The following is a 25566-nucleotide window of genomic DNA, read 5'->3' as shown; positions in this document are numbered from 1 at the left end:
CCCTTGCAGGTCATTTAGGTCAGACAAAGACTTGGGACAGGCTTGTCTCACACTTTCACTGGCCCCATATGAATGAGAATACCAAGGAGTTTTGTCGCTCATGTGTCACTTGCCAAGCCAGTGGTAAGTCAGGTGGCACAACAAAGGCCCCCCTCATACCACTACCTGTGGTGGGGGTTCCCTTTGAAAGAGTAGGGATTGACATTGTTGGTCCAATGGAACCCCAGACAGCATCAGGACACAAGTTTATACTGGTGGTGGTGGACCATGCCACCAGGTATCCTGAGGCTATTCCCCTTAGGACCACTACAGCCCCTGTAGTGGCAAGAGCCCTAGTTGGAGTGTTCTCCAGAGTGGGTTTCCCTAAGGAGGTCGTTTCTGACAGAGGTACAAACTTCATGTCAGGATATCTGACTGCCATGTGGAAAGAGTGTGGTGTGAACTACAAGTTCACCACACCCTATCATCCACAATGCAATGGGCTTGTTGAGAGATTCAACAGGACCCTGAAAGGGATGATTCATGGACTACCTGAACCTCTTAGGAGAAGATGGGATGTCCTGATCCCCTGCCTCTTGTTTGCTTACAGAGAGGTCCCACAGAAGGGGGTTGGCTACAGCCCTTTTGAGCTTCTGTATGGGCATCCTGTAAGAGGACCCCTGTGTTTGGTGAAGGAAGGATGGGAGAGACCTCTCAAAAAGCCTGCAACCAACATAGTGGACTATGTACTTGGTCTCCGCTCCAGGATGGCTGAGTATATGGAGAAGGCATCTAAAAACCTTGAGGCCAGCCAGGAACTTCAAAAAGCTTGGCATGACCAAAAGGCTGTACTGACTGTGTACCAGCCAGGACAGAAGGTGTGGGTGCTGGAGCCAGTGGCCCCAGCAGCTCTGAAAGACAAATGGTCTGGGCCCCACACCATCATTGAGCAAAAGGGAGAGGTTACCTACTTGGTGGACCTTGGAACTCCCAGGAGCCCTCTCAGAGTGCTCCATGTTAACAGGCTCAAGGCATATGTTGACAGGAAGGACATGAGCTTGCTCATGGCCACAGATGAGGGACAGGAGGAAGAGAGTGACCCTCTCCCAGACCTGCTCACTCAGAATCCTGATGATGGGTCAGTTGATGGTGTTGTCTTTTGTGGCAGCCTCACTGAACATCAGCAACAGGATTGCAGGCAAGTTCTGCAATCCTTTCGACATATGTTCTCTCTGACACCCAGCCAAACTGATTGGTGTACCCATGATGTTGACACTGGAGACAGTCTGCCTGTCAAGAGTAAAATCTACAGGCAGCCTGATCATGTTAGAGACTGCATCAAAACTGAAGTGCAGAAAATGTTGGAACTGGGAGTCATTGAGCCCTCAGATAGCCCTTGGGCTAGCCCAGTAGTTCTAGTGCCAAAGCCTCACACCCAGGGTGGTAAGAGAGAGATGAGGTTTTGCGTAGACTACAGAGGCCTCAATGCAGTCACTAAGACTGATGCCCACCCAATACCAAGAGCAGATGAGCTTATAGATAGATTGGCTTCTGCCAACTTCTTAAGCACATTTGATTTGACAGCTGGGTATTGGCAAATCAGGTTAGCTGAGGAAGCCAAACCTAAGACAGCATTTTCTACCCCTGGAGGGCATTATCAATTTGTGGTAATGCCCTTTGGACTGAAAAATGCACCTGCCACCTTCCAAAGGTTGGTGAATCAAGTCCTCACTGGGCTGGATGACTTCTGTGCAGCTTATCTTGACGATATTGCTGTCTTTAGCTCCACCTGGGAGGATCACCTGGTCCACCTGAGGAAAGTGTTAGAGGCCCTGCAAAAGGCAGGCCTCACTATCAAGGCCACCAAGTGCCAGATAGGGCAGTCACAGGTTGTATACCTGGGCCACCTTGTAGGTGGAGGCCAGGTTCAGCCACTGGAGAGTAAGATACAGGCCATCAAGGACTGGACTCCTCCAATCACCCAGACTCAGGTTCGAGCTTTCTTGGGCCTGACTGGGTACTATAGGAAGTTTGTCAGAAATTATGGGTCCATAGTGACCCCCCTTAATGACCTGACAAGCAAAAAGATGCCAAAGAAAGTTCAGTGGACAGCAAGCTGTCAGAAAGCATTCAATGACCTAAAGCAGGCCATGTGCACAGCACCTATCCTCAAGAGTCCAGATTACTCCAAGCCATTCATTGTCCAAACAGATGCTTCTGAGTTGGGTGTGGGAGCTGTTCTGTCTCAACTGAATTTTGATGGTAATGATCAGCCTATTGCTTTCATTAGTAGAAGGTTGACACCCAGAGAGAAAAATTGGTCAGCTATTGAGAGGGAGGCCTTTGCTGTGGTCTGGGCCCTGAAGAAGCTGAGGGCCTACTTGTTTGGCACTCACTTCACCATTCAGACAGACCATAAGCCCCTCTTGTGGCTAAATCAGATGAAGGGTGAAAACCCCAAACTGCTTAGGTGGTCCATTTCCCTACAGGGGATGGATTTTACAGTGGAGCATAGACCTGGAACTGATCACAGCAATGCTGATGGGCTCTCCAGGTATTTCCACTTAGAGCAAGAAGACTCACCTGGTCAAGGTTAGCTTATTGTCCCAAAGTTTGGGGGGGGGTCATGTAGGAGAGTAGGGTCTGCAATCCTATGATCACCCAGATTTTTGCTTTTTGCTGCACTGGTTTACGACTTTCCCTGGCTGTGGGCCTGCTAATCAGACCCACAGCCTAGCTGTTCTCTCTATCCAAATTGTACCCAGGTACTGAATTGGCACTGGGCCCTCTCCAAGTCCCTGTACCCAGGGCTGAGGTGCACCCAGAAGTCTCCCAGGGGCTGAAGCATGTATTATGCCACCCCTGGATTGACTAACTAAAACTGACACAACTGGCTGCACGACAGCTGGGGCAAGGTGGTGTACTCACCCTTTGCTTTAGATATAGTATACCTATATCTAACCCTAAAATGGACACACAGATCTCCTATCAGTCACTCCTAAGGCAGGCCTTAACAATCCTGAAGGCAGAGTGCTTGGAATCGTGTGAGATGGTGCTCTGGCATGAGCTGAGCCTGTCTGCGGCTTTCGGGATCTATCCCTTAGCCGTTTCCATGATATCGCATACCATATACTCTTTAGTGCATTATAATCCTCGCGGTTAAATGCCAACTCTGGTATCGCTTTATCAAAACATGTCGAGTAAGGTGTCATACGAATTGGAATACTAACCCCTCGCCAATTCTGGCGACGGGGTTAGCATTCCACCCTTCTAGAGGGACACGACATGCCTGTAACCTATAACCCGGTTAAAAGTCAGACAGAGCCTTAGCATCCACAAAATGGATGCTGCCACCGAGACACAAGTCTGCCCTCCTGCTGCTGGGAGTCCTCCCAGAGCAGGAGATAAGGACAAAGGGTTTCCTGCCAGGGGCGGTGCCAGCACCGTCCCAGACAGGGTTTTGTGTATTGTAGGTAGGCAGGGCTTTAGAGGAAGGTGACTGCAAGTGGCACCCCGGTGCTCACTGTGCATAGGCCGGCTGGAACCAGTTCCAGGGTCACTCCAGACCCTGTGCTGGGGAAAAGCCCGCCAAGGAAGTGGGTGTAACCACCCCCCTCCTAGTCCCACCCATAGGGCAGGACTTAGTCGCGTGCCAGCCCCTTTTTACAGGATAAAGGTAGAGACTGGCCCCCTTCCAAATCAGATCATCTTTGAATCCTGAAACTACTTTCTGCGAAAGGAACTCAAGACTTCTTCCTAAGATTTCTCCCTTGTGACTAAGGAGTAGTCACCCTGCATCCGCAGGCACCATCCAAGAACACTGCGGTCTGCTGCAAGTCCTTCCTCCGGAATCCGACTGCCCAGCTCGACGAGAACCGGCTTCCCTGGCACCTCTGACCTCTACCCACCTCTACAGCCCAGCTGAGAACCGTGGGTGCGACGAGACCTCAAGGGACCGGCCATCTGCAAGACTGCACGACTTCTTTCCAGCAAGCCCGCCGAGTGAATTCCTGGTGAGTGCTTTGGGGTCCGAGAAGCCCCCACCCTGAGCAGCTCCAGCACCGAAGAGCAGCCCCCCAGCATCTCCACGATCTGCGTGGGGCCCTTCTGCTTTCCGCTGCTCACCGCGTTGTTTGGCTACTAGCCCGTTGGCTTGTGGCCTTCCTGACGACGCCCGACGACATTTCTGCTGCTGGTCTGGTTGCTCCAGACTGGCCCTTGCTCCCTTCCAGAAGAGGAGCACCCTGGACCCTCCTGGTCCACTCAAGACGCCATTTTGAGTCCACCGCGTGGGCTTGAATTAGCCAAGGCTTGTTGCCCAATCCTGGGTAACTTCGACGCCAACGACTTCATCCTTCGTGGGACAGCTCGCACCTCCATCCTGGTCGCCGACAACGCCTCCTGGTCCGAGAGACTGCAGAGCCCAGCAGTGCCCACTCACCTGACTGCGGTGACTTCGCCCGGTGCCATCCTGGTGCCCAATTAATCACTGGCTAGTGATTCAAGAACTTGGTCCCCTCTGCTTTCAGGTTTTCTTCTTCCTTGATCCAGGCTTGGATCCATCGAACTTTCCTTCACTGGTCGCCTGCCAGCAACTTCTCCCTTCCAGGCTCCTGGTCCGGCAACGAGATCCCCGACGTCTTTTCAGACCTATGCAGCTGCAGCCCCTGGGCTAGGTAACTTCGGCACTCCGGTGTCCCAGCATAGCCTCACTATCCAAGGGTCAGGATCCACTGTCGTTTTCTCCCTACCAGGTCGGGTTCGCCCGTGAACACTAACTTTGTGAATTCTAGCTTCCATAGACTTTGTCCCGCATCCCGCGTGAGAGTGCACACTCTGCACCCGAGTCCCCTGGGCCTCCTAGTAGTAATCTAACGATTCCCTAGTCCAGTCCTAGCGATTCCAAAGCCTATTAGAACTGTTACTTACCTGCTAGTAATTCGCATTCCACTTTTAAAGTATATGGTTTTTCGTGCCCCTCGGGCATTTGTGTAACGTGCTAACTTAAAAGTATTTTCGTAAGAGTTTTGTTGTGTGCTTAGCTCCCTGTCTCATAAAGAGCCAGGGTAGTCTTGTTATAAATAAATACACTGTTTATTTTCATAACAACTTGTGTGGTGTCCTTTCACTGGGTGTTCAAGGGGTAATGTGATGGTAAAACAGCTGGCTTAACACGCCCTCTAGAGTCTTAGCCTTAGACTGCTCGTATCCATGCTACTAGGATAGCTGGTCTATAAGGTTGACTTACAACCAATCATCAATAAGGGTTGTTTGGACTGATATATAGTGATCACTAGAATAGTGAGCACTGCACATCAGGCCAACTTCTCACAGAAGGTGCAAGGGATTAGGGCTCTAGTCTCTGGGTCACTAAAGGAACTGAATGAATTAGGTACTCATGAGGTCCTCAATGATAACCTAATTAGGATTCATAGTAAGCTCTTTACAGGGCTAAAAAGATATTTTATTAATACCAAGCCAATTAGAAAGATCCCCAATCTTAAACCCAACTCCTGGTATAACGAGACATGTAGAGCTGCCCATAAGGTTTTAGTGGCAGCCATTAAGTCAAGGAACCATTGTACTATTAAGCAGTCTCGATCGGTTTATAAATCTTCCCTAATAAAGGCAAAGAGAGACTGGGACGAGGGGCGCTGGCAGGATGTGCTGTCAGCATGTAAAGGTAGGAATTTGACCCAGTTCTGGGATTTGATAAAATGGGGAAATGGACAACGATCAATTATCCCAAATAATAATGTTGAACCTCAGCGGTGGGTTGCCTTTTTCGCAACCAAATTCCTGAATAGCAATGCCAGTGAGGCACCAGCTCCTCCTTTTAACTCCCCAGATATACCTTTGCTCTTTAGTACTAAAGAGGTTGAGGTGGTTTTGATGGCTATCCCTAGTGGCAAGGCTCCTGGGCCAGATAGCATCCCAGCCGATTTATTTAAGCAGGACCTCGATCTATGGATCCCCTACATTACGAACCTTCTTAATGCGATAGCAGGGGGGGGCGCCGATTCCAGATTCTAGGTGCGGCGCGGAAATCATTCCAATTTACAAGAAGGGTGATCGTTCTGCCCCGGCTAACTATAGGCCTATAAGCCTAATCGACGCCCTGCAGAAAGTTGTAGCGAGAGTGATTCTGGGTAGGATCCAGTGTTGGATGCTCGAAGAGTGCATTCTTACCCCGTTACAGGCTGGGTTTCGTGCCCATATAGGGACACTGGACCAAGCCTTTAGATTCGTCCTGCTTTACTGGAAGGAGGTTATGCTGGGTAAGGGTATGATTTTTGCTGCTTTCGTGGATCTAAAAATCCGCGTTTGACTTAGTCCCTCGATCCAAACTGTGGGATGTCTTGTTGGCCCTGGGGATGTCTAAGGAACTGGTTTCCTTAGTGGTTAGGCTTCACACCTCCAATTATGCTCAGGTTCGCTGGGGGAAGCCAGGGAAGGTTACAGACAAATTTGTAGTGGGGAAGGGCGTTCGGCAAGGGTGCGTTCTGGCCCCCACACTGTTTTCACTCTTTATAAATGGGGCTATGCGGTATTTTGACAACTACTCAACGGATGCGCCTATGCTTGCAGGCCAAAGAGTCCCCCTGCTCATGTTCGCAGATGATACGCTGATTTTATCCAAGACGAGACAGGGGCTACAGTTGGCGCTGTCTCGTTTTGAGGAGTTCTGCTGCAACCATGAATTGGTGGTTAACGTTGAGAAGACTAAGTTTATGGTTCTTCATGGGGCAAGGCCCATAACATCAAGAGTTTTCATGAGCGGGAAACTCTTGGAGCAGACCAACGTCTTCACCTACCTGGGAGTCACCTTTAGTGATAGACTGAGTTGGTCACCACAACTGAAACTATTGGTGTTGAAACACTCCCAGCTAGCTGGAGCTCTGTTAAAAGAACACAGGCAGTCAATTACCAAACCTATAGACCCTGTTGTCAAAATGTATACCACGAAAATTATTCCCGCAAACCTGTATGGGGCCGAAATATGGGGAGCAAGTAATCTATGCCATCTAGCCCTGGCCCAGAATAAATTTTTTGAGATCAATCGTGGGCCTCCCCAAATCGACTCCGCGCATCCCCTTGTTGTTAGATCTTGGTTGCCAAGCAATAGAGGATATTGCACGGTTCAGGATGTTGGCCTTCTGGAGAAGGCTCTAGATTACACCTGAACTTCTCCTATTTGCCAGGGGGCTGACCGAAGTTAGGGGGCTGGATAGTGCTAATACAATTACATGGTTAAGTAGCATTAAATCCCTGCTCGCTAATATGGGGATGAGAGAATTGTGGGATTGCCCAGAGACTGTGGAATTTCCATCAAAAACTGTGTATAGAGCAGCATACTGGAACCTCATTAAAATTAAGAGGTACTCCTCCCTGACCAGTTTAACCCTGACTAGAGATTTTTGTGAGCTCAAAGATGAACCCCTGATGGAAAGCTATTGGGATCTAATAACGAAGCCTAGAGATCGCAAGCTTTACCATCAGTTTCGAGTGGAGACACTCCCAACTAGGAAGTTCACATGTAAATGGACATTAGGTACAGGTGACAAGTGTCCGTTTTGTCCTGAGCATATTGAAGATATTAACCATCTCTTTTATGTCGCCCCGCCTACCAGCACCCTTGAAGCATGTGGCTTAAACCCCTATGTAGAGCTCTAGGGACCAGCTCTGTACTGGTCGCTAACAGGCTATTGAAAACTGGATGTAATGATATTGCTGTCATAGGGGTGGCTAAGTTTTTGAGTTGGTCTTGGGCTATTCGGGAAAAAAGAGGGGGTCTTTTTAGCTAATAGTTATTTTAGCTTTTGACTTGATAGGGATTTTAAGGCATTTGCCTGTTTTTTATGAAAAGTCTTCTGTATACGTTATATTTAATCTAGTCTTATGAATTGTTTTACAATGTGACTTCTGTAATTTTTATTTTTATTATGGAAATGGCAATTTTTAACTGAGAGATTTTATGATGAATACTGTTGCTCTGTACTGAACCTTTATACATGTCTTTTAAGATGAATAATCACAATAAAGACTTTTTTGATGACCTTCTGGTAGTCATTTGGTTCAAGCAAATATTCTTAATACCAGTGAGGCATTGTTGTTCTCCTTTTATGTTGCACGGATTGTATCTTCAGTTTTGAATTGAGGTTCACTCATCTTAGTGTAATGGAGATGAGTCCTGGGAGTCCTTCTTTTTGGATTTTTCGGGACGTTTCACTGCTGGTAATTTATATTGATGTGAAGAATAGGAATTACAAGGCTCTTGTCTTGTTCTTATCTCTTTTTGTCCTCAAGTCCTCTTTTCTCTTTAGAGATAGATGAAAGTATCTGATGGCTGTCATATGGTTATTTAGGGGTTTCCGCTACCTTTTTCCCCTTAGGACTTGATTTTTTTTTCGGGACAAGGGGGTGATTTATTATTTATATATTTTTGATAGTGATCATAGGTTCTATTAAGAGCCAGGCTCTTTTCCTACTATTCCTAAGTACATTTAGTCGGTTGTTGGTAGTTGACCGGCTGGTTCTCTTTGAGAACCGTTGTGGGATTAGTTCACAGACCCTACTCCAGGGGGTTATAGCTGTGGTATTTAATTCAAAAGTTAAAGAATCTGCAGCTAGATGTCTCTATCAGATGTAAAAGTTACTTACCTTGGGTAATGTAACATCTGGTAGAGACACAGTCTAGCCGCAGATTCCTTAATGCCCTGCCCATCCTTCCCCCTCTGTGAAAGACCTATGAGACAAAGGGTTAAACCCTGTATCTATTCTGGTTTGTATACCAGTGGTCACTATCTCACTTAATGCTGGCTCAACAAACATTTTGTTGTTGTTTCAGGGGTCTTGTATTGGTTGGCCATACCTATCACATCTATTGGTGAGTGGTCTGATGGGTGAAGGGTGTCCCTCTTTTTAGTGATGGTTCTGCTTCAGGGCGCAGTTTCACATAGTCTAAACAACGTTGACTAATGTGGAGTTTTTACCTTAGACCTTTTGGATGGTATTGGGATACCATTCATGTAGTTCGTATTTGGTGGTTTTGAAATATTTTAATCATTTTTGGGCACACTGTTTCCAAAGCCAGTTTCTAGAGTGGCTCCGCGTTCTGGTGCGGAATTTTTCACTGAAGAAACTGACGTCGGCATGCGGAGGGGACTTATATGGCTCTACGGGAGTCGGCGTCATCACGGAGCCGTATGACACCGTCCAACGGCGCGCGCAGTGGTACTGCTGAAAAATTTCCGGATCCAGACGGGTGCCTAAGGAGAATTCAAAAGTTAAGCAATCTGCGACTAGACTGTGTCTCTACCAGATATTTTGTTACCGAAGATAAGTAACTCTTACTTTAATTCCTTTCTTTATTGAATTTCCTTCCTAAAGCACTGAATCTTGCTGTCTTTTATCTGAGGTACAACTCTCCTAGGGCCCCTTCAAGAAAATGCTGAAGTGCAGTGTTACACAAAATTTGGTAACGCCATCCTCTGACGTTTTCATAATGCAGAGATGGGCCATATTTAAAAAAATACGGTGCACTCCTGCGTTTCACCTAGCACTAAAAAAGCTGCCTATTGCCAGTGCAGGCACCCTTGCACCATGTTGCAAGGGTGCCTGTGCTGCAGGGGTGATGGTTTATGGGCAGGAAGGGACACCTTCCTTCACACAAATAATCAATAATGACGATTTTCTCTTTCTTTGTGTGCTGCAGAATGCAGCACATATAGAAAGAGCAAAAAATTAGAAATTAATGATTTATCCTCGTATTGCCAATCTAAGACCAGCTATTAACTGGCCTTAGTTTTTAAAAATATAAAATATTAATATTATCTTTAACAAAAATAATTATATACATTTTAACTAAATATAAAAATGTATCTTAATTTAAAAAATACACACACAAACATAATAATTTATAAATATACATATATTTACTTTAAAATGTATTAAATATTATCTTTATTTAATTTTTAAACTTTTAAATTATATAAGAATATAATATATACATATATCAATAGTCTAAAATTAAAACAACATTCTATGATTAATTAAAACTTTAAACGATTAAAGCAAAATTAAAATGTACACAATAAATACAACAGTAGGGAAAATGATAGCGAAATAATACAATTTATCATTCCAACTGCACTAAGTGCAACAGTAAGGAAAGTGTTGGATAGCGGATGGGTACAAAATAGCTATTCCCACTCCAAAGAGTGCACCAGTAGGGAAAGTGTTGGCTAGCGGAAGGGTAACATTTACTTTTCCCACTCCATTGAGTGCAAACGTAGGGCAAATTTGGATAGTAGAAGAATTACATTTACAATTCCAACCACAGTGATTGCAAAAGTAGGGAAAATGTTGAATAGCAGAAGGGTATAAATTACTATTCCCACTCCAGTGAGTGCAACAGTAGGGAAAATATTAGTCTGCGGAGGGGTAACAATTACTATTCCCACTCCACTGAGAGCAACAGTAGGGAAAGTATTGGATAGCGGAGGGGTAAAAATGACTATTCCCACTCCAGTGAGTGCTACAGTAGGTAAAATTTTGGATAGCGGAGTGGTAAAAATTACTATTCCCACTCCAGTTTAGGTTTAGGTTTAGGGATTTATAAAGAGCATGGCTACCCGAGGGCATCCCCGTGCTATAACAGGTAAGGGCAGCTATTTGGAGTGAGAGTTAGGGGAACAGCCAAGTCTTAAGTTTCTTTTTAAAACACTGTTCGTTTCCGATCAATCGTAGCTCTGGGTCCAAGCTGTTCCAGAGTTTCGGCACCATATGGCAGAATGATCTGCCACCCCACCTCGACCTTTTAATTCTGGTGGCGCTCATCAGAAAATTCGACCCAGATCTGAGAATAGGTGGAGATCAAAGTGAGTAGCATAACTGGGCCTCTACCATGCGTGGCTCTATGTGCCAGGCAGAGGGACTTAAATTTGATCCTGGCCTGAACGGAGAGCCAATGCAACTCTCTCAAGGCTCCTCTAGCTGACTGATTCCTGGGGATCTTGAGAAGCAGTCTAGCTACCGCATTCTGTACAACCTGTAACCTATCGGTGACGTATTTCAGTGACCCAAGGTAAAGTAAGTTGCCATAATCGAGTCTCGAGACCACCAAGGCTTGTACCACTGTCCTTCTTGAGTTCTCTGGGAGTAGACTAAGAATTTTCCTAATCATCCGGAGGATACCAAAGCATATGCCCGCCAGTTTTTTGGCTTGCGTCTCCATAGTTAAATTCTTATTGAAATTTATTAGCATAATTAACATATTTAGTAATGAATTTAAAATATATTATTAATAAAAAAAGATAATAAACATTCATTGAGCACACATCCTTTAACACTATAATATCCACAACACACACCTGAAATTAATTACACAATTATGATTATTAATTACCAGTTAATTAATTTAAATTAATTAAGAAATGAATAATAATTCATCAATAAAAAATAAATTACTTCACACCATTTATACCGATAAACACCTCAACACACACCTAAAATTAATTACACAATTACCATAATTAATTACTAATTAACTAATTTAAATTAATTAACAACTAATTAATAATTCATCAATAAAAAATAAATTACCTGCTACAGAACTAAAAACGCAAAATTATTTTTTTTTATTAACTACTAAAATGTTAACACAGTAAATAAAAATACAAACAATTCTTATACAAAAAACAAACATCAAACACATAAAATATATACTATAAAACATAACATTAATAAAAAATAAATATTTTTAACAACTATATTTTTACAAACGATATTAAACACTTCGACATTTTTTAAGTTGATATTACTTACCTAAAATTGATATTCTTGACCACGAGGATTTTGCTATCGATATTCTTGACTTACGATTTTTACCGCGATATTTGTGCAATTCTATATTTTTACCTCAATATTCTTTCTCTGCACCCTAAAAGAGAAGTTGTCTGCCCCTGTGGGTCCTTTTGCTTTGATGGATAGAGTGCAGAGAAAATTAGAGCTCCTCTAGGGGTACCTCAGAACCTTTTCCATATCTTGGTATGTTGTCGCTGGTGTTTATTTCTGTTGTTGACTCTAGATGTTGATGATATTCATGCTTGATGTCAGCCATGCAGTATAGCTGTAGAGAGGACTTTCTCATCAGTCAAAACTTTCTCACAAGAGTTTATTGTCCAGAGTCCAGTTAAAATAGCTACTTAAATAATAGCTGCTATTTTTAGGTTCAGAAAACCACAACATTAATATCTGGTCATCCCATTGTATATAAATCAAATAGAAAACATCATCGCTTGGTTTTTCGGGGGCAGTAGTTTTCTGTTCTACTAGGCCCTACAAAGGTTCAGAGAAGGCTAGACTTGCCTAATAACCTCAATGAAATTAGTTTGTGTGTCACATTCCAAGGCCATCACTGAGAACTGGAGCATGTGGAATGATGGTTAAGAAAGCACATGCTGTTGAAGCCTGATCTTATTTAGAGAACAAACATGAAACAAGCAAAAAAACAAAGGGTGAGGTTAAAACAATGTCGTACAATAAAGACTATGGGGCCGATTTTGATGTCGGATGGACCTGAGTCCGGCTGACATCAATTTGGAACTGGGACCGACCAACCTCCTGTCGGCGGTCCCAACCCAGCAAATAGGATGCGACCGAACACTGTTCAGTTGCACTCCAATTCTTTACAATGGGAGCATGCATTCCGACCGGAATGCATGCTCTCATTTTAAAGAGCAGAGGTGCAGTTCATCCCTGCGCCTCGTGGCAGGCAACTCAAGGTGCCTGTCTCTGGGTGCAGGGATCAGCAGGGGGGCACCATAGGTGGTCCCTCGGCCGCCATCTGGAGGTCTTGCACCCAAGGGGGCCCTGCTGAGGGCCACCAAAGTCGACTTCTGACAGCCTTTCTGTGTCGTAAAGGTTGGCACAGAAAGGCTGCTTTGCCTTATAACATCAATGAAATTAGTTTGTGTAGTCACATTCCAAGGTCATCACATCATAATGGGTGGGTCGAAAATGAATCCGATTGACGGTCGGAGCCGATTCTGACCGCATCGTAATTGGCCCCATGTTCGAAGGATGTCATATGCAGGTTTCCCAAGGGCAAACAGAAGTTTTGGGGTCAGTTTGGAAAGAGTGTCAACTAGTTACAGCTCTGCCGAATTGTGTAAAGTCAGATTGTGAAAATGTTTTTGCAAAATCCTAATTTACTAATTGTGAGAAATTCTCTTTTTATTTCAATGTTTAGGGAGTATGTTTCTATTTGATTTTATGGTCTTCCTATTGAAACAAATAATTTAGATGTATAATATTTATCAAATCAGCATATTGGAAATTCAGTATTTTTGTTCCTAGTGTTGCCACTAGATGTCAAATGGGGAGGGTCTCTGAGTGTAGCTGTTTATATAGCATCAACAGAGCACAATATGATTGGTAGGTCTGGAAGACGTAGCATCATGAAGTCAGACTATTCTGAAGAGTTTTAAGGCATCTCCCATTTCTAAGTATTTTTTCTATCACAGCAAGACTTGGTTCAAGATAATTTTTCTATAGCACCGCTTTACTCGGGGTGTCGTTTCACTTTACAGTGTGATAAACTAATGGGACGAAGTCTCAAATTTAACACTGGAACAATTAATAGCAACAAGAACCAACAGCAAAGATTAGTAGGAGCCAACAAAGTTTGGTATAGGAGTGGAAGTTGCGCGAGAAATGGCGGGTGAAACGAATGTGGTAGCGGAAGGTTAGAAGAGAAAGGGGCGGGAAGGAATATGTTATGTTACTTTATTTCTTTTATAGCGCACGGCGACTCCAGAGGAGCATCCCGGCGCTTTGGCAAAGAAAAACAGCATAGAAAGCAACCACACAACAGAAAAGAGCAGAAATAAAAAGACTATTTCCTAAAAAGCCATGTCTTCAAATCCTTTCTGAAAGTAAGAAGACAGGGGGCCGATCTCAGGGACAATGGTAATTCGTTCCATGCCTTGGGTGTCAGGTAGCGAAAAGATCGACCTCCCAATCGTGCACGACGAATTGCAGGGACAGTAAGCAAAGACAGACCAGATGATCTGAGAGTCCTGCTTGGCACATACCGGGAAAGACGTTTCCCAATATATTTGGGGCCAATACCATGTAAGGCCTTAAAGGCCACAGTCAGGCATTTAAAAAGGATTCGCTTGGAGATAGGTAGCCAATGAAGGGTGTTCAATAGGGCAGTGGCACCAGCTCTCCTCGGGAGTCCAAAGATGGAACGGGCTGCCGAATTCTGGACAACTTGCAAACGGGTCATAAGATATTTCGGTAGACCCAAAAAAAGAGCGTTTGCGTAATCCAGTCGCGACCCGATTAGTGCCTGAACGACTGTTTTCCTGTGGTTGAGTGATAGTAGAGGAAGAAATTTCCTCAACATCCGTAAGATGCCGAAGCATTTCCCAACAATGGACAGGATGTGAGGTCCAATAGTGAATAGAAGGGGATGATCGGGAGAAGGAGGAGGTCGAGGTAGAGGAGACGACATGATAGAGATGAGACTTAGGGAGGGCAAGGGGTGAATAATTAAGCAAGAGTGTTGAGAAGAGAAGGAGAGGAGATGTATGAATGAGGCTATGATTTCTATGATGTAAAGACTCGTCTCATAAATCCAGGCGATGATTGGTGTAAAGATTCTTTCAGAAACGATTTCCCCTCATCCACACTTCATAAGTCCTTTATGACTAATACTGAACCCTGAATTGCAAACCTTTTCAGTCTCAGGTTTAACCTCTTAAATATTTTCAGGAGAAAAGAGTCAGTCATCACATGATGTAGATCCAGGTGCAACTGAGAATTCCAAGACACATCTTATTAAACTGTCTGATATATGTTATGGGCGAGTTGAATCCAATTTTTTGTAGTTTGACTTTTTTTGTTACTTTAAAAATAAACCATTGCCTATTTTATATATGTCTTGCTTTTTTTCTAGACTCGCCGGCCTCCCTGAGAAATACTGTGCTATGGTTGCACGGAAAGCAGAGCTTCCCGCAGCAGTAGTACACTGAACGCTTGATATGGAGAAGAATGGGGAAAACACCCACTCATAAAAGTTGCACTCTGCTCCCTTTTAATGGAATCGGACTGCGAATGAAACTGTACCACAAAGTCGAGACTGAAAGCTCACTGTGTCATTTCTAAGAAGCGTGGTAGAAAACCACAATAGATTTCTATATTATTAATATGTTTCTTGTGCTTTTGTTTTTTCTTTCCAACCATTCCGTTCCTATTTTGAAGGAGAACACATTCTTTAAGATATGAAGTAGGTGGACTGAAATTTAAGTGAAAAAATGCAACATGTGGGTAGGTTTTCACTACCTATCTAAAGTCAAGTGCCCATCAAAGACACACATTCTAGTACATTTTAACATTTTTAATTTAAACAAATGGGATAAGGTCTTGCACAAGAGGAACTTGCACAATTTCCAATTTTATAATTTACAGATTGGAAAGTCCATTTTAAAGTGAAGAAAAATGAAAGTTCAGTTTAAGGGAAAAGGGATCACCAAATGAATCAAGCTATAACCTGCACATAAAGCATTCCACATTTAAAATACATCAGAGCACATTGGGAAGGGGAACAGCATTTCAATTCAAATGAACAAAAGAGATGGTGATTGGAACAGGAAAGGAATGGGGGTCCTATAGAGGTATGTGAACAGGCATCCACCAGTTTTCGACTGATGCCCTGTTACCATTAACCTCCAAGTTCACCAGTATAATTTAGTGATGAGGAAAAAGTCATGTTTGCCCCCTGGGAGTGCACCTGGAACCTAACCAGCGCTCAGCTGGTGGTTCACATGGCACTAGAAGGATTGGCCTTAATATGTGGGCGTTTCTACATCCTGGCTGCCATGTTTTCCCTGCCTAGGTCTGCCACGTGCAGGTGGGCACAAACATTTGGATCGAACACCCCAACATTGCCCAGAAATGTGAACTACAAAAAATCAAGAAGAAATTGAGCTTTCACATATACATTGTCAATTACAGAAGAAATAAGAAATAGAACCAGCAGTCTGCTATATGTGCAGCTGTATACCCACTCATAGGTTTAGGTAGTACAATAAAGACAAATTATGTCAAACATTTAAAAAAATATCAATTTATCGTTGCAATAAGGTATTGAAGAAGCATTTATAATAAACATCAAAATTATTAAGCACCCTAACAGCATCCTAAACATAAATTTAATTCTAATCCTAACCTCATCATTAGCCCAAAGTCATAACTTTAACCCTAATACTTAAATGTATTCTAGCCCTAACTAGCAGAATCGGACTGACCCAGAAAGTAGGTCGACACCAAAATCAAAACAAGCATTTACAATGCAATGGTCTCGGCATTGGTAAAGTTAGAGCTATTGGCATTGCTCATGACATTATTTTTATTTATGTTTTTAAAACATATAAATAAATGGCATTGTGATTCTGGTCGACCGTGTCAATAATGCTGGCATCCAGGGGGTAGCCCTCGATTGGCTCAGATCTTTTCTGGACAACCGTTCTCAGGCAGTTCATTTATCCACTTTTGCTGCACCCCTTTTATCTCTAACCTGCGGGGTCCCTCAGGGCTCTGCGCTGTCACCTCTGTTAATTAATTTGTACCTGCAACCCCTCTTAGCTTCTCTTCGAAATACCCCGGTCACAATTTTTAATTATGCAGATGATCTTCAGTTAATTTTTCCCATTGACTCCCTTCCCTCCTCTTGTCTCAATTTTCAGTCCACTATGATGGCCATTGCAGAATGGATGTATCATAGTCAACTGAAATTGAACCCTACAAAAACTGAGTTAGTACTGGTGGGTGGCTCCACTAGTCCGTGGAACGCCGCCTTTTGGCCTCCATCTCTGGGGACGGCACCCACTCCTGTGAGCACAGCAAAGAGTCTGGGGGTGATTATTTCTGAAGATCTGTCCATGAGACCGCAAATCAACTCTGTCACCTCATCCTGTTTTTTTCATCTTAGGCGGATTCGCAAGATTAGTAGGTTTCTCTCTAGCGAGGCCCTCATTCTTGTCGTTATTGCTCTTATCACCTCCAGACTCGATTATGCTAACATTCTGTATGCTGGGATCCCGGCTTACCACCTCCACCGGTTGCAACTGGTGCAGAATCAGGCTGCTCGCCTGATTTTTCGCCGGCCTAAACATCAGCACGTCACTCCCCTTCTCCGCAACCTCCACTGGCTCCCCGTTTCCAGACGCTGTAGTTTTAAGCTTGGATGTACCGTCTTCAAGGCCCTTTCTGACTCAACCCCTGTTTTCATTTCTTCCTGCCTGACACGTTACATTCCCCATAGAGCTCTCCGCTCTACCTCTCTGAATTACCTCGAGGTACCTAGATATAGACGGAAAAAGCATGGAGGACTTAGTTTCTCTCATCTGGCATCCTCCACTTGGAATACCCTCCCTACGGCCCTCCGTCTCTGCTCCAACTATGCCTGTTTTCGAACACAGCTAAAAACCCTGCTATTTCAGTCAGCATTTGAGTAAACACTTCCTCCCTGGTAACCGTTTTTGTCAAAGAGCGCCAAGAAACCGTTGGTGAATGTGCGCGGTATAAGTATTTTTAACGTAACGTAACAATGAATATAGCTTAATCGCTCGCAAATGTGAGACCTATTGCATTTGCACCCACACACAGAGCCACACACACAAAGCCACCCAAACACACACACAGAGCCACACACACACACACACAGAGCCACACACACACACACAGAGCCACACACACAGAGCCACACACACACACACAGCCACACACACAGACACACAGCCACACACACAGAGCCACACACACACACAGCCACACACAAAGACACAGAGCCACACACACACACACACACAGCCACACACAGAGCCACACAAGACACACAGAGTCACACACAGAGCCACACACAGACACACAGAGCCACACACAGAGCCACACACACACACACACACACACACAGCCACACACACACACGGAGCCACACACACACACAGAGCCACACACACACAGACAGAGCCACACACACACAGACAGAGCCACACACACACACAAAGACAGAGCCACACACACACATATCATCTGGGGAGTATTGCCCTAAGGGAAAACGCAACAGCCAACATTTTAAATCACATTTTCACCCCACTAGAAACTCACTTTTTACCACTGGCTTAGAGAGACGAGGGGGGGAGAGAGACAAAGAATACGGTTTTAAAAAAAGTGGAATTTCATTTTTGCATGAATTTAAGTGAAACTGTGTGCTACTGACATATGTAGCCTAGGATGGAATTCACAAAGAAGTTTGCCCTTTCACATTAAATTGCAAAAGTTTAAAAGAGTTTAAGCTAAAGTAAGATGTGATTTCACTATTTGCAATGATACAATTTCTAACAAAATGTTTAAAAAAAGAAATTAAAAAGTGATTTAGAGCGATATCAGCAACAGGACTGTTCATACTGAAAGGTGAAATTAGAGTAAATGAGATAAAATGAGGGTTGTGTGTTTTTGTTGGATTAGCCCGTAATCTTTATAAAGCTGTCTGGGTCCTTTTACTGGTTTATGGTAGAATTATAACACCTACTGCCAGCTATTACCACAAGTCATTTATAAAAATGGATGAGTTTACCAAAAATGTAACCTATTCTATATCACACATATACTAGGCAGCCTCACAACAACAGAGTACAACCCCATCAATTCAGAGAGTGCGCAAAAGTTCACAAATATCTTAAGCAACGAGGGGGCAGGGGAGCAAGCACAAGCAACGAGGGGGGCAGGACAGCAAGCATAACCAACGAGGGGGGCAGGACAGCAAGCACAACCAACGAGGGGGGGCAGGACAGCAAGCACAACCAACGAGGGGGGGCAGGACAGCAAGCACAACCACGAGGGGGGGCAGGACAGCAAGCACAACCAACGAGGGGGGGGCAGGACAGCAAGCACAACCAACGAGGGGGGGCAGGACAGCGAGCACAACCAACGAGGTGGGGGCAGGACAGCAAGCACAACCAACGAGGGGGGGCAGGGCAGCAAACACAACCAACGAGGGGGGGCAAGACAGCAAGCACAACCAACGAGGGGGGCAGGACAGCAAGGACAACCAACGAGGGGGGGCAGGACAGCAAGCACAACCAACCTATTCCACTCCCTGTAGAAGGCGCGAGTCACTCTGGATCAGTGTATCTGTCTCCGAAGTCGGACGTGGGGATGTCGCAAGACAGAGAGCCCGGCGGCAGCAGCAGCGTCGGTCCCCAGTCCTTTAGAATGACTCGGAGTACGGGGCCGGTGATCTAGTGGACGGATCCTTCTGTCCAGCACCGTGAAATTGGTTCATAACAGGACAGGGAGGGTAGTACTCCGGGATGACCACCTGCGGCCACCTTCCCACGCGCTCCCTTGGAAGCGGGCAGTGAGAGATGCGCTGAGCTGCGCAGAGAGGACGAGCGAGGCGCCGCCGATGGGCCACACACCCCGGGAGCTGAGTACGCACAGTAGGGCTGTGGGAGAGCGGGACCCGGAGACAGCAGCACCGCATAACCGAGGGAATCCGGGGCATTGGATGAGGACACTGGAAGATGGGGGCACCTGCACTGGAATATGTTAGCACCAGGAACGAGATTCCTTTGGATATAAAGTGATCTCACGCCAGTGGGTCCTGTGAACAGTGGGACTCGGGCACACCCCTCTTGCAAGAAGTGCAGCTGGGGTCACCGTGACTCGGGGGTACAGAGGAGTCGGACGCAGTTGGGGCCGGGGAGACTGGAACAGCAGCACTCTGGGGACGGCCACTCTTCCCGTTGGTGGTGCTTAAACAGTCGGGCAGTGTTACACACGTGCTGAGCGTTTAAGACAACAAATACATGAATGGTTTAGGCGCTAGGCTCTCTTTGGTAGCAAGGAGGTGCGCCCCCTATACGCGGTGTGGGCATTCACAGCACTGGTGAGCACAAGCAACGAGGGGGCAGGGGAGCAATCACGAGCAAAGAGGGGGCAGGGCAGCAAGCACAAGCAACGAGGGGGGCAGGACAGCAAGCACAAGCAACGAGGGGGGCCAGGAGAGCAAGCACGAGCAATGGGGGGTAGGACAGCAAGCACGAGCAACGAGGGGGCAGGACAGCAAGCACGAGCAACGAGGGGGCAAGACAGTAAGCACGCGCAATGAGGAGGGGCAGGACAGCAAGCACGACCAACGAGGAGGGGCAGGACAGAAAGCACTCACTGGAGGACTCGGCAGCTTCTCGACTTTTTCCTGCGGCGGTCAGGCTGAAATGGCTTCTGCAAAGGGACGACATTTTCCGATTCGGGGGCGTGGTTTTTGTTCTCTCCTCTTCCCATTGGCTGGAAGGTGAAATTCCAGCCAATGGGAAGAGGAGAGAAAGAAAACAAGAAAGAAGCTAAAAAAACGCCCCCGAATCGGAAAAAGACGGAGCTTGAACGGAGTGATGCCCCTCTCCTCCAATGGCTGGCCTCCGTTTAGGAAGCCAGCCAATGGAGAAGAGGGGCGGGTTCAAGCCCCACTCTAGAAAACATTAAATCCCTGACCGAGACTGCGCAAGCTCAGCCTACGGTCCTCGACCTAATGACCCTTATTAGCAAATCAGACAGCTAAAAACGTGACTGACCCGTGTTTGCCAAGCAGAGCAGTTTTTAATGTATTAAGACACGCTGTAAATGTTTGGCAAGGTCTGGAAGACTGCGTGGATTTGATCTTGCTGCAGGCAATGTTTCCTATAATATCAGGCAAATCAACAATAAAACCGGCCAGCAGTCTATAAAACAGGCTCACAGACAGCCAAAGAACTACCCAGTCACTGACCTGTCAGACCAGCACTGCCTGAACTCGGTATAGAGCAGTCCGACCCTGCTAACCAGATATAACTCATTGTGTGTAAGAACAAATGACCAACAGTAGCCTGACAGCACGAGTCTCTGTTACAGCGCATTCCCAAAACAAGTTGAAAAAACATTTTCACCAACAAAGGCCCAAAAATATCGATGAAAAGAACTTGTGCAAAAAGTCTTCATAATTCCTAAATCTGAATGATATCAAAATTCAATGTATGTTAATACCCACATTAACAAGAAGAGCATGAGAGGTAATTGAACTCCCAAAAAAAAGACAAATCGGCGTTCTAGTTTTTTCGCTCCTGCTGTCACTTGCTTATGAATTAAAAGCCACGGCGGAATACAATAAAAGAGAAAGGAAAAGCTGGTAAGGATGGCTGGAGATGGGTAAATGGTTAATGACCTGTAGCAGTGTAGAGGATCAACAAAAGAAACGGACAGCGTGATTGCCAGCCTGGAAGACAAGACAATAAAACTACAGTAGAGAAGGGAGACAGACAGGAACAAGCATTGGCAATGCCAATTTGAGTTTAGTGATGTAGTTGCTATTATAAATATATTAATATACTGTGTTTAGTATCAGATGAATAAGTTAGCAGGTTAGCAATGACTTCAGAAGTAGCAGAACAGTAATGCAGCAGTTTTAGTAGTAAAGCAGTTACAGCAGGTGCAATAGAGTACTGATAGCAGGTACCATTAGAGCATTGGTAGTAGTGTTAGCAGAACAGCAGTATGAGCAAAGTTAGTATGATAGCAGTGTCAGCAGATGGAGCAGTTTAGCAATAACAGTAATATAAGGAGAACAAATACAATTTCACCAGGAGAATAGTAATAGGAGTAAGATCACAGAAGTAACAGTGGGACGGTATTGTGAGCAGCATTATTAGAGTAGAACTGCACTAACAGGAGCGACAGTATGCGCTTAATACGTTCCTGTTCAATTCCATTTTGAAAATTACGACACCGTTTTGAAGGAAGGAGTAATCAATCAAACTAATTGGAAATAAGCAGAAAATCAGCAGGGAACTATTTTGTTTTAGTAATATTACAAGAAAAAACTTACTAGGCGGCACATCTTTCGAACATCATGGCGCGGATGTATAGCTTCAGTCAAAAGGACAGTTTTACGTAAGGCGCTTTTTTATGGCAGCACTCCAAAACAGAAAAAACATGCATGTTGTTCACTGGAAGAGGTAAAAAGCTAAGGGTAGCCCATTTTAAATTCCCCAACATCCTACCTGTGCTGTGGCGGGAGTACCGGAACTTTTGACACTCTGTAAGCTGCACAACGTAAATATATGTGAAACTGAATCTGAGAAATAAATGATGTCACACAGACCACATTATGGTAGGTGCGCTCACTATGGAAATTGCCAGGGATCAAAGGAATGGACAGAGATAAAGCAGATATAATAGCATTAGCCATGAGGGAAACTAGGAGCGCCTGGGATGAGGTGAGGAGGACCCCAAAATGTAGCAGCAATTCAGTGCCTTTTATGGTGTTATTTTGGGAACTCCTGGCGGGGGGGGGGGTGAATGTGTGCGCAGGGAGGGCCAGGACTGGCCATGGTGAAAGCAACATGAGGGTGGGGAAAAAACACGTCAACAAGGGCTCCACTCTGCCACTGCTCATGCAAAGGGCTGACTTGCCTTAAGTTTACATCAACTGCTTATAACTAAAGTGCTTAAACTTTGAGACATGGAAAAGACAACGTTTGGCGGATCAACACTTTCTGAACCCTCAGTATGAAACGTTACAGCTGGGAGACATGCGGGGGACTTGTCTAGCACTGATTTAGTACAGCGAGCAGGAGAGAAATAAAATACCTGAGCATGTCTCTTTGCCACTCAGCAGTCTCTTTATCCTGGAAACCTTTCAAGACTCCTCCAATACAGGATCCCCTCTGGACTGGGCCCCCAGCGCATGATGACATTCTGACTTGGAGCCTGACTAGTAGAGGGGTATTGTAGTGAGCGTACAAGCCGACCTGCGTCTGAAGCAGGATCAGATGGGGGAGTAAACCTCTAAATGCGGAGGTATTCTACTGAGACGGGGCGGGTGCCAGCAATTACAAAGCGGGTCCCGTGACCACTCTCATATGCCTTTACCAATCATGCCTTTACAACAAAATTAATTTCAAACACATGCATGGTAAAGGCATATGTGGGGTAAAGACGTGCATGGAAAATGTATTTATTTATTTATTTATTTATTTTTTACATTTATAAAGTGCGCTGTTACCCGAAGGTGTCCTGGCGCTAGGTAACGCATGGTAACAGAACCGCATTTCAACAACCGCGTAGTTAAGGCATGCGTGGAAATCATATGCGTGATTCCATTATACAACCATGGGCAGTGTTCTCTAACAACCGCCTTCCATTTGATGCAGGAGGGGAACGGTGGAGCAGGACACACACCTCTGCCTGGTGCCCAGTCTAGAATCACCCACTGTTTAAGTGAGTGCAGATTCCAACTGGTTTCACCAGATCCATTGTTTCTGGACCCAGGATTAGTGGGTGGTTAGAAACACCAAGCTGATTACCCATAGACCTATTCTCATTTCAGAAACTGCTCTGGGCAACTTGTGAGTTGACCCTGTCTGTACTCAGTGTATTTGTGTCAATGTTTACTAACTCTCCGTTTGTTTTTTATGTCATACATTAATTCATCCACGGGTACATTTTGAGATTAGTTTTGTACTAGATGTCTCGGAAGCTGTGCAGGTCTCTGTTGCAGCAGATCACTGCTAAAAGATACCTACACCTAACAACAAGTCACCAAACAGATGCTGTGGTTAATTTACATGCATTGCCAGTCGGGCGTTCTTCCCCCTGTCCTGCGTTACAAGATGCTCTACTGCCATCTAGTGGCTGACATTACTTAATGCACTCTTGCTGTGGTGGTGCAACCATCTCGACCGGGATTTCTTTTTTTTACGATTACTGTGAGCCATTGCGGACTATCAGATACATGCATCATTGTTGCCGTTTGCGATTCCTCAATTGCGAAAATTAAGAAATCGCAATTAAGGAATCTCAAACGGCAATGCATCAAAAAATCGCAATTTTTTTAGCGATTCCTTATTATTCCTTAATTGCGATTAACAATTTGCGAATCGCAATTAAGGAATCCCTTCCCATTGATTCCTATGGGCAAAAAGGCCCATAGGAATGAATGAGAAGACAATCTCAATTTGCGATTCGCAATTAGCTAATCGCAAATTGAGATTGCGATTTCAAGGGTGCAGGTGTGTCCAAAGGACACCCTGTTGCACCCCTGAAATCAATCTATGCACATATGTTGTGCACACACATGCCCTAAGGGCATGTGTGTGCACAACATGACAGTTTAAAAAAAGCACAAAAATGCATTTTTTAGATTTTTCGCAAATTACCATGATGTCCTACCTCATGGTAATTTTTTCCCACCTAATTGCGAATTCGCAATTTTTAAAGATGTCATGCATTGCATTTAAGGAATCGCAAATTGCGATTCCTTAAATGCAATCGCATTTTTTGAAATCACAAAAAATAGCGATTTCTTGTATTTTTGTTTGATGCATCCCAAATAGTGATTTAGGAATCGCAAACGGCCGATTTTTGCGATTCGCACCGTTTGCGATTCCTAAATCGCTTGATGCAGGTGGCTGATTGTCCATAGGTATTATTGTTGCATACACGACGTACGTTCAGGATGCCTTTTGATGCACAACTCTACACAGTAATGGATACAAAACGCACCTTTGTGTCCGTACTAGTATCTTATGCCAACACTAGACATCACTTTTTTTGTTGTTGCGATTTATATAGCGCGAACACGACCCGATGGTATTGGAGCGCTTTACACGAACATCAGTTACATAAGGGCACGTTCATTCTTTATTTTTTTTTGTCTTAAGACCTTTATTAACAGTTGGTAGCAATACACAGCAGTGAGCCTACAACCCTAAGGCCGGCTGCGACAAAATAAAATAACCAAGGATTGAAAAAATACACAGCCCTTCAGCCGACAACCATGGGTCCGGCGGCGTAACTTTGGATGAGCATCGATTGTATTGGCATCGCTCACTTAGTATCAAATGACGTCTTACTTTTTGTTTTATAACAACCATAACAAAACTGAAAGACTCAAAAGCTTAGACATTTGTCGAATTGTGTCTGCGGCAGTGTCAATGACGTTCCGACATTGGTATCGATAATGTGGACGCACAAATGTTGTTTGGCACAGGCCCATTGAATACCTTGGCACCTCAGCCCTTCAGCGCTTCTAATCAGTTACTAACTGCGCTTACACCTCTCATGTCAATCTGGTAAAGACACTCAGTCCTCCTCCCCCCTCGTCGCCTGAGCTATCAATATCATCTTCCATCAATGGATCACACAAATCTCCTCGGTAACTGTTCCACGGCAGCCATACTTTATTCCATTTTCGAGGGTTCGCCCTTATCTTGTACACCGCTCTTTCCGTCACCATGAGTGTATCCATGTTCCTACACCATTGCGCTAAAGTAGGCGAGTCCGCCGCCCCCCACTTCTGCGCTATGTCTCTTTTCGCAACCATAATACCCACAATGGCCCAAAGCTGACTCTGGCGCGTAGGATCATTAGGTTCCCACACATTCACTAAGCATGCACGGGGTTCCGGTGGAAGGGATGCCTCTAGCGTTTGGGAGATGGTGCGCATCACCTGCCTCCAGTAATCAATTATAACCGGGCATTCCC

At 44.9% G+C, this 25566-nt stretch overlaps 1 protein-coding gene across 1 annotated transcript in view; it reads left to right on the top strand.

Annotated features, from left to right (window-relative positions):
- The window catches only part of CFAP45 (cilia and flagella associated protein 45), a 523391-nt gene extending 508195 nt beyond the window's left edge, over nucleotides 1-15196 (top strand). Inside the window, exon 12 of the mRNA XM_078668990.1 lies at nucleotides 14945-15196. Within this exon, the coding sequence (XP_078525116.1) occupies nucleotides 14945-15020 (76 nt within the window). The 3' untranslated portion in view covers nucleotides 15021-15196. The remainder of the gene's footprint in view (nucleotides 1-14944) is intronic.
- The last annotated feature ends 10370 nt before the right edge of the window (nucleotides 15197-25566 follow it).

The sequence above is a fragment of the Lissotriton helveticus genome, chromosome 12 (assembly GCF_964261635.1).
Source record: "Lissotriton helveticus chromosome 12, aLisHel1.1, whole genome shotgun sequence".
Lineage (NCBI taxonomy): Eukaryota > Metazoa > Chordata > Amphibia > Caudata > Salamandridae > Lissotriton > Lissotriton helveticus.
This window is presented reverse-complemented; position numbering and strand designations above follow the sequence as displayed.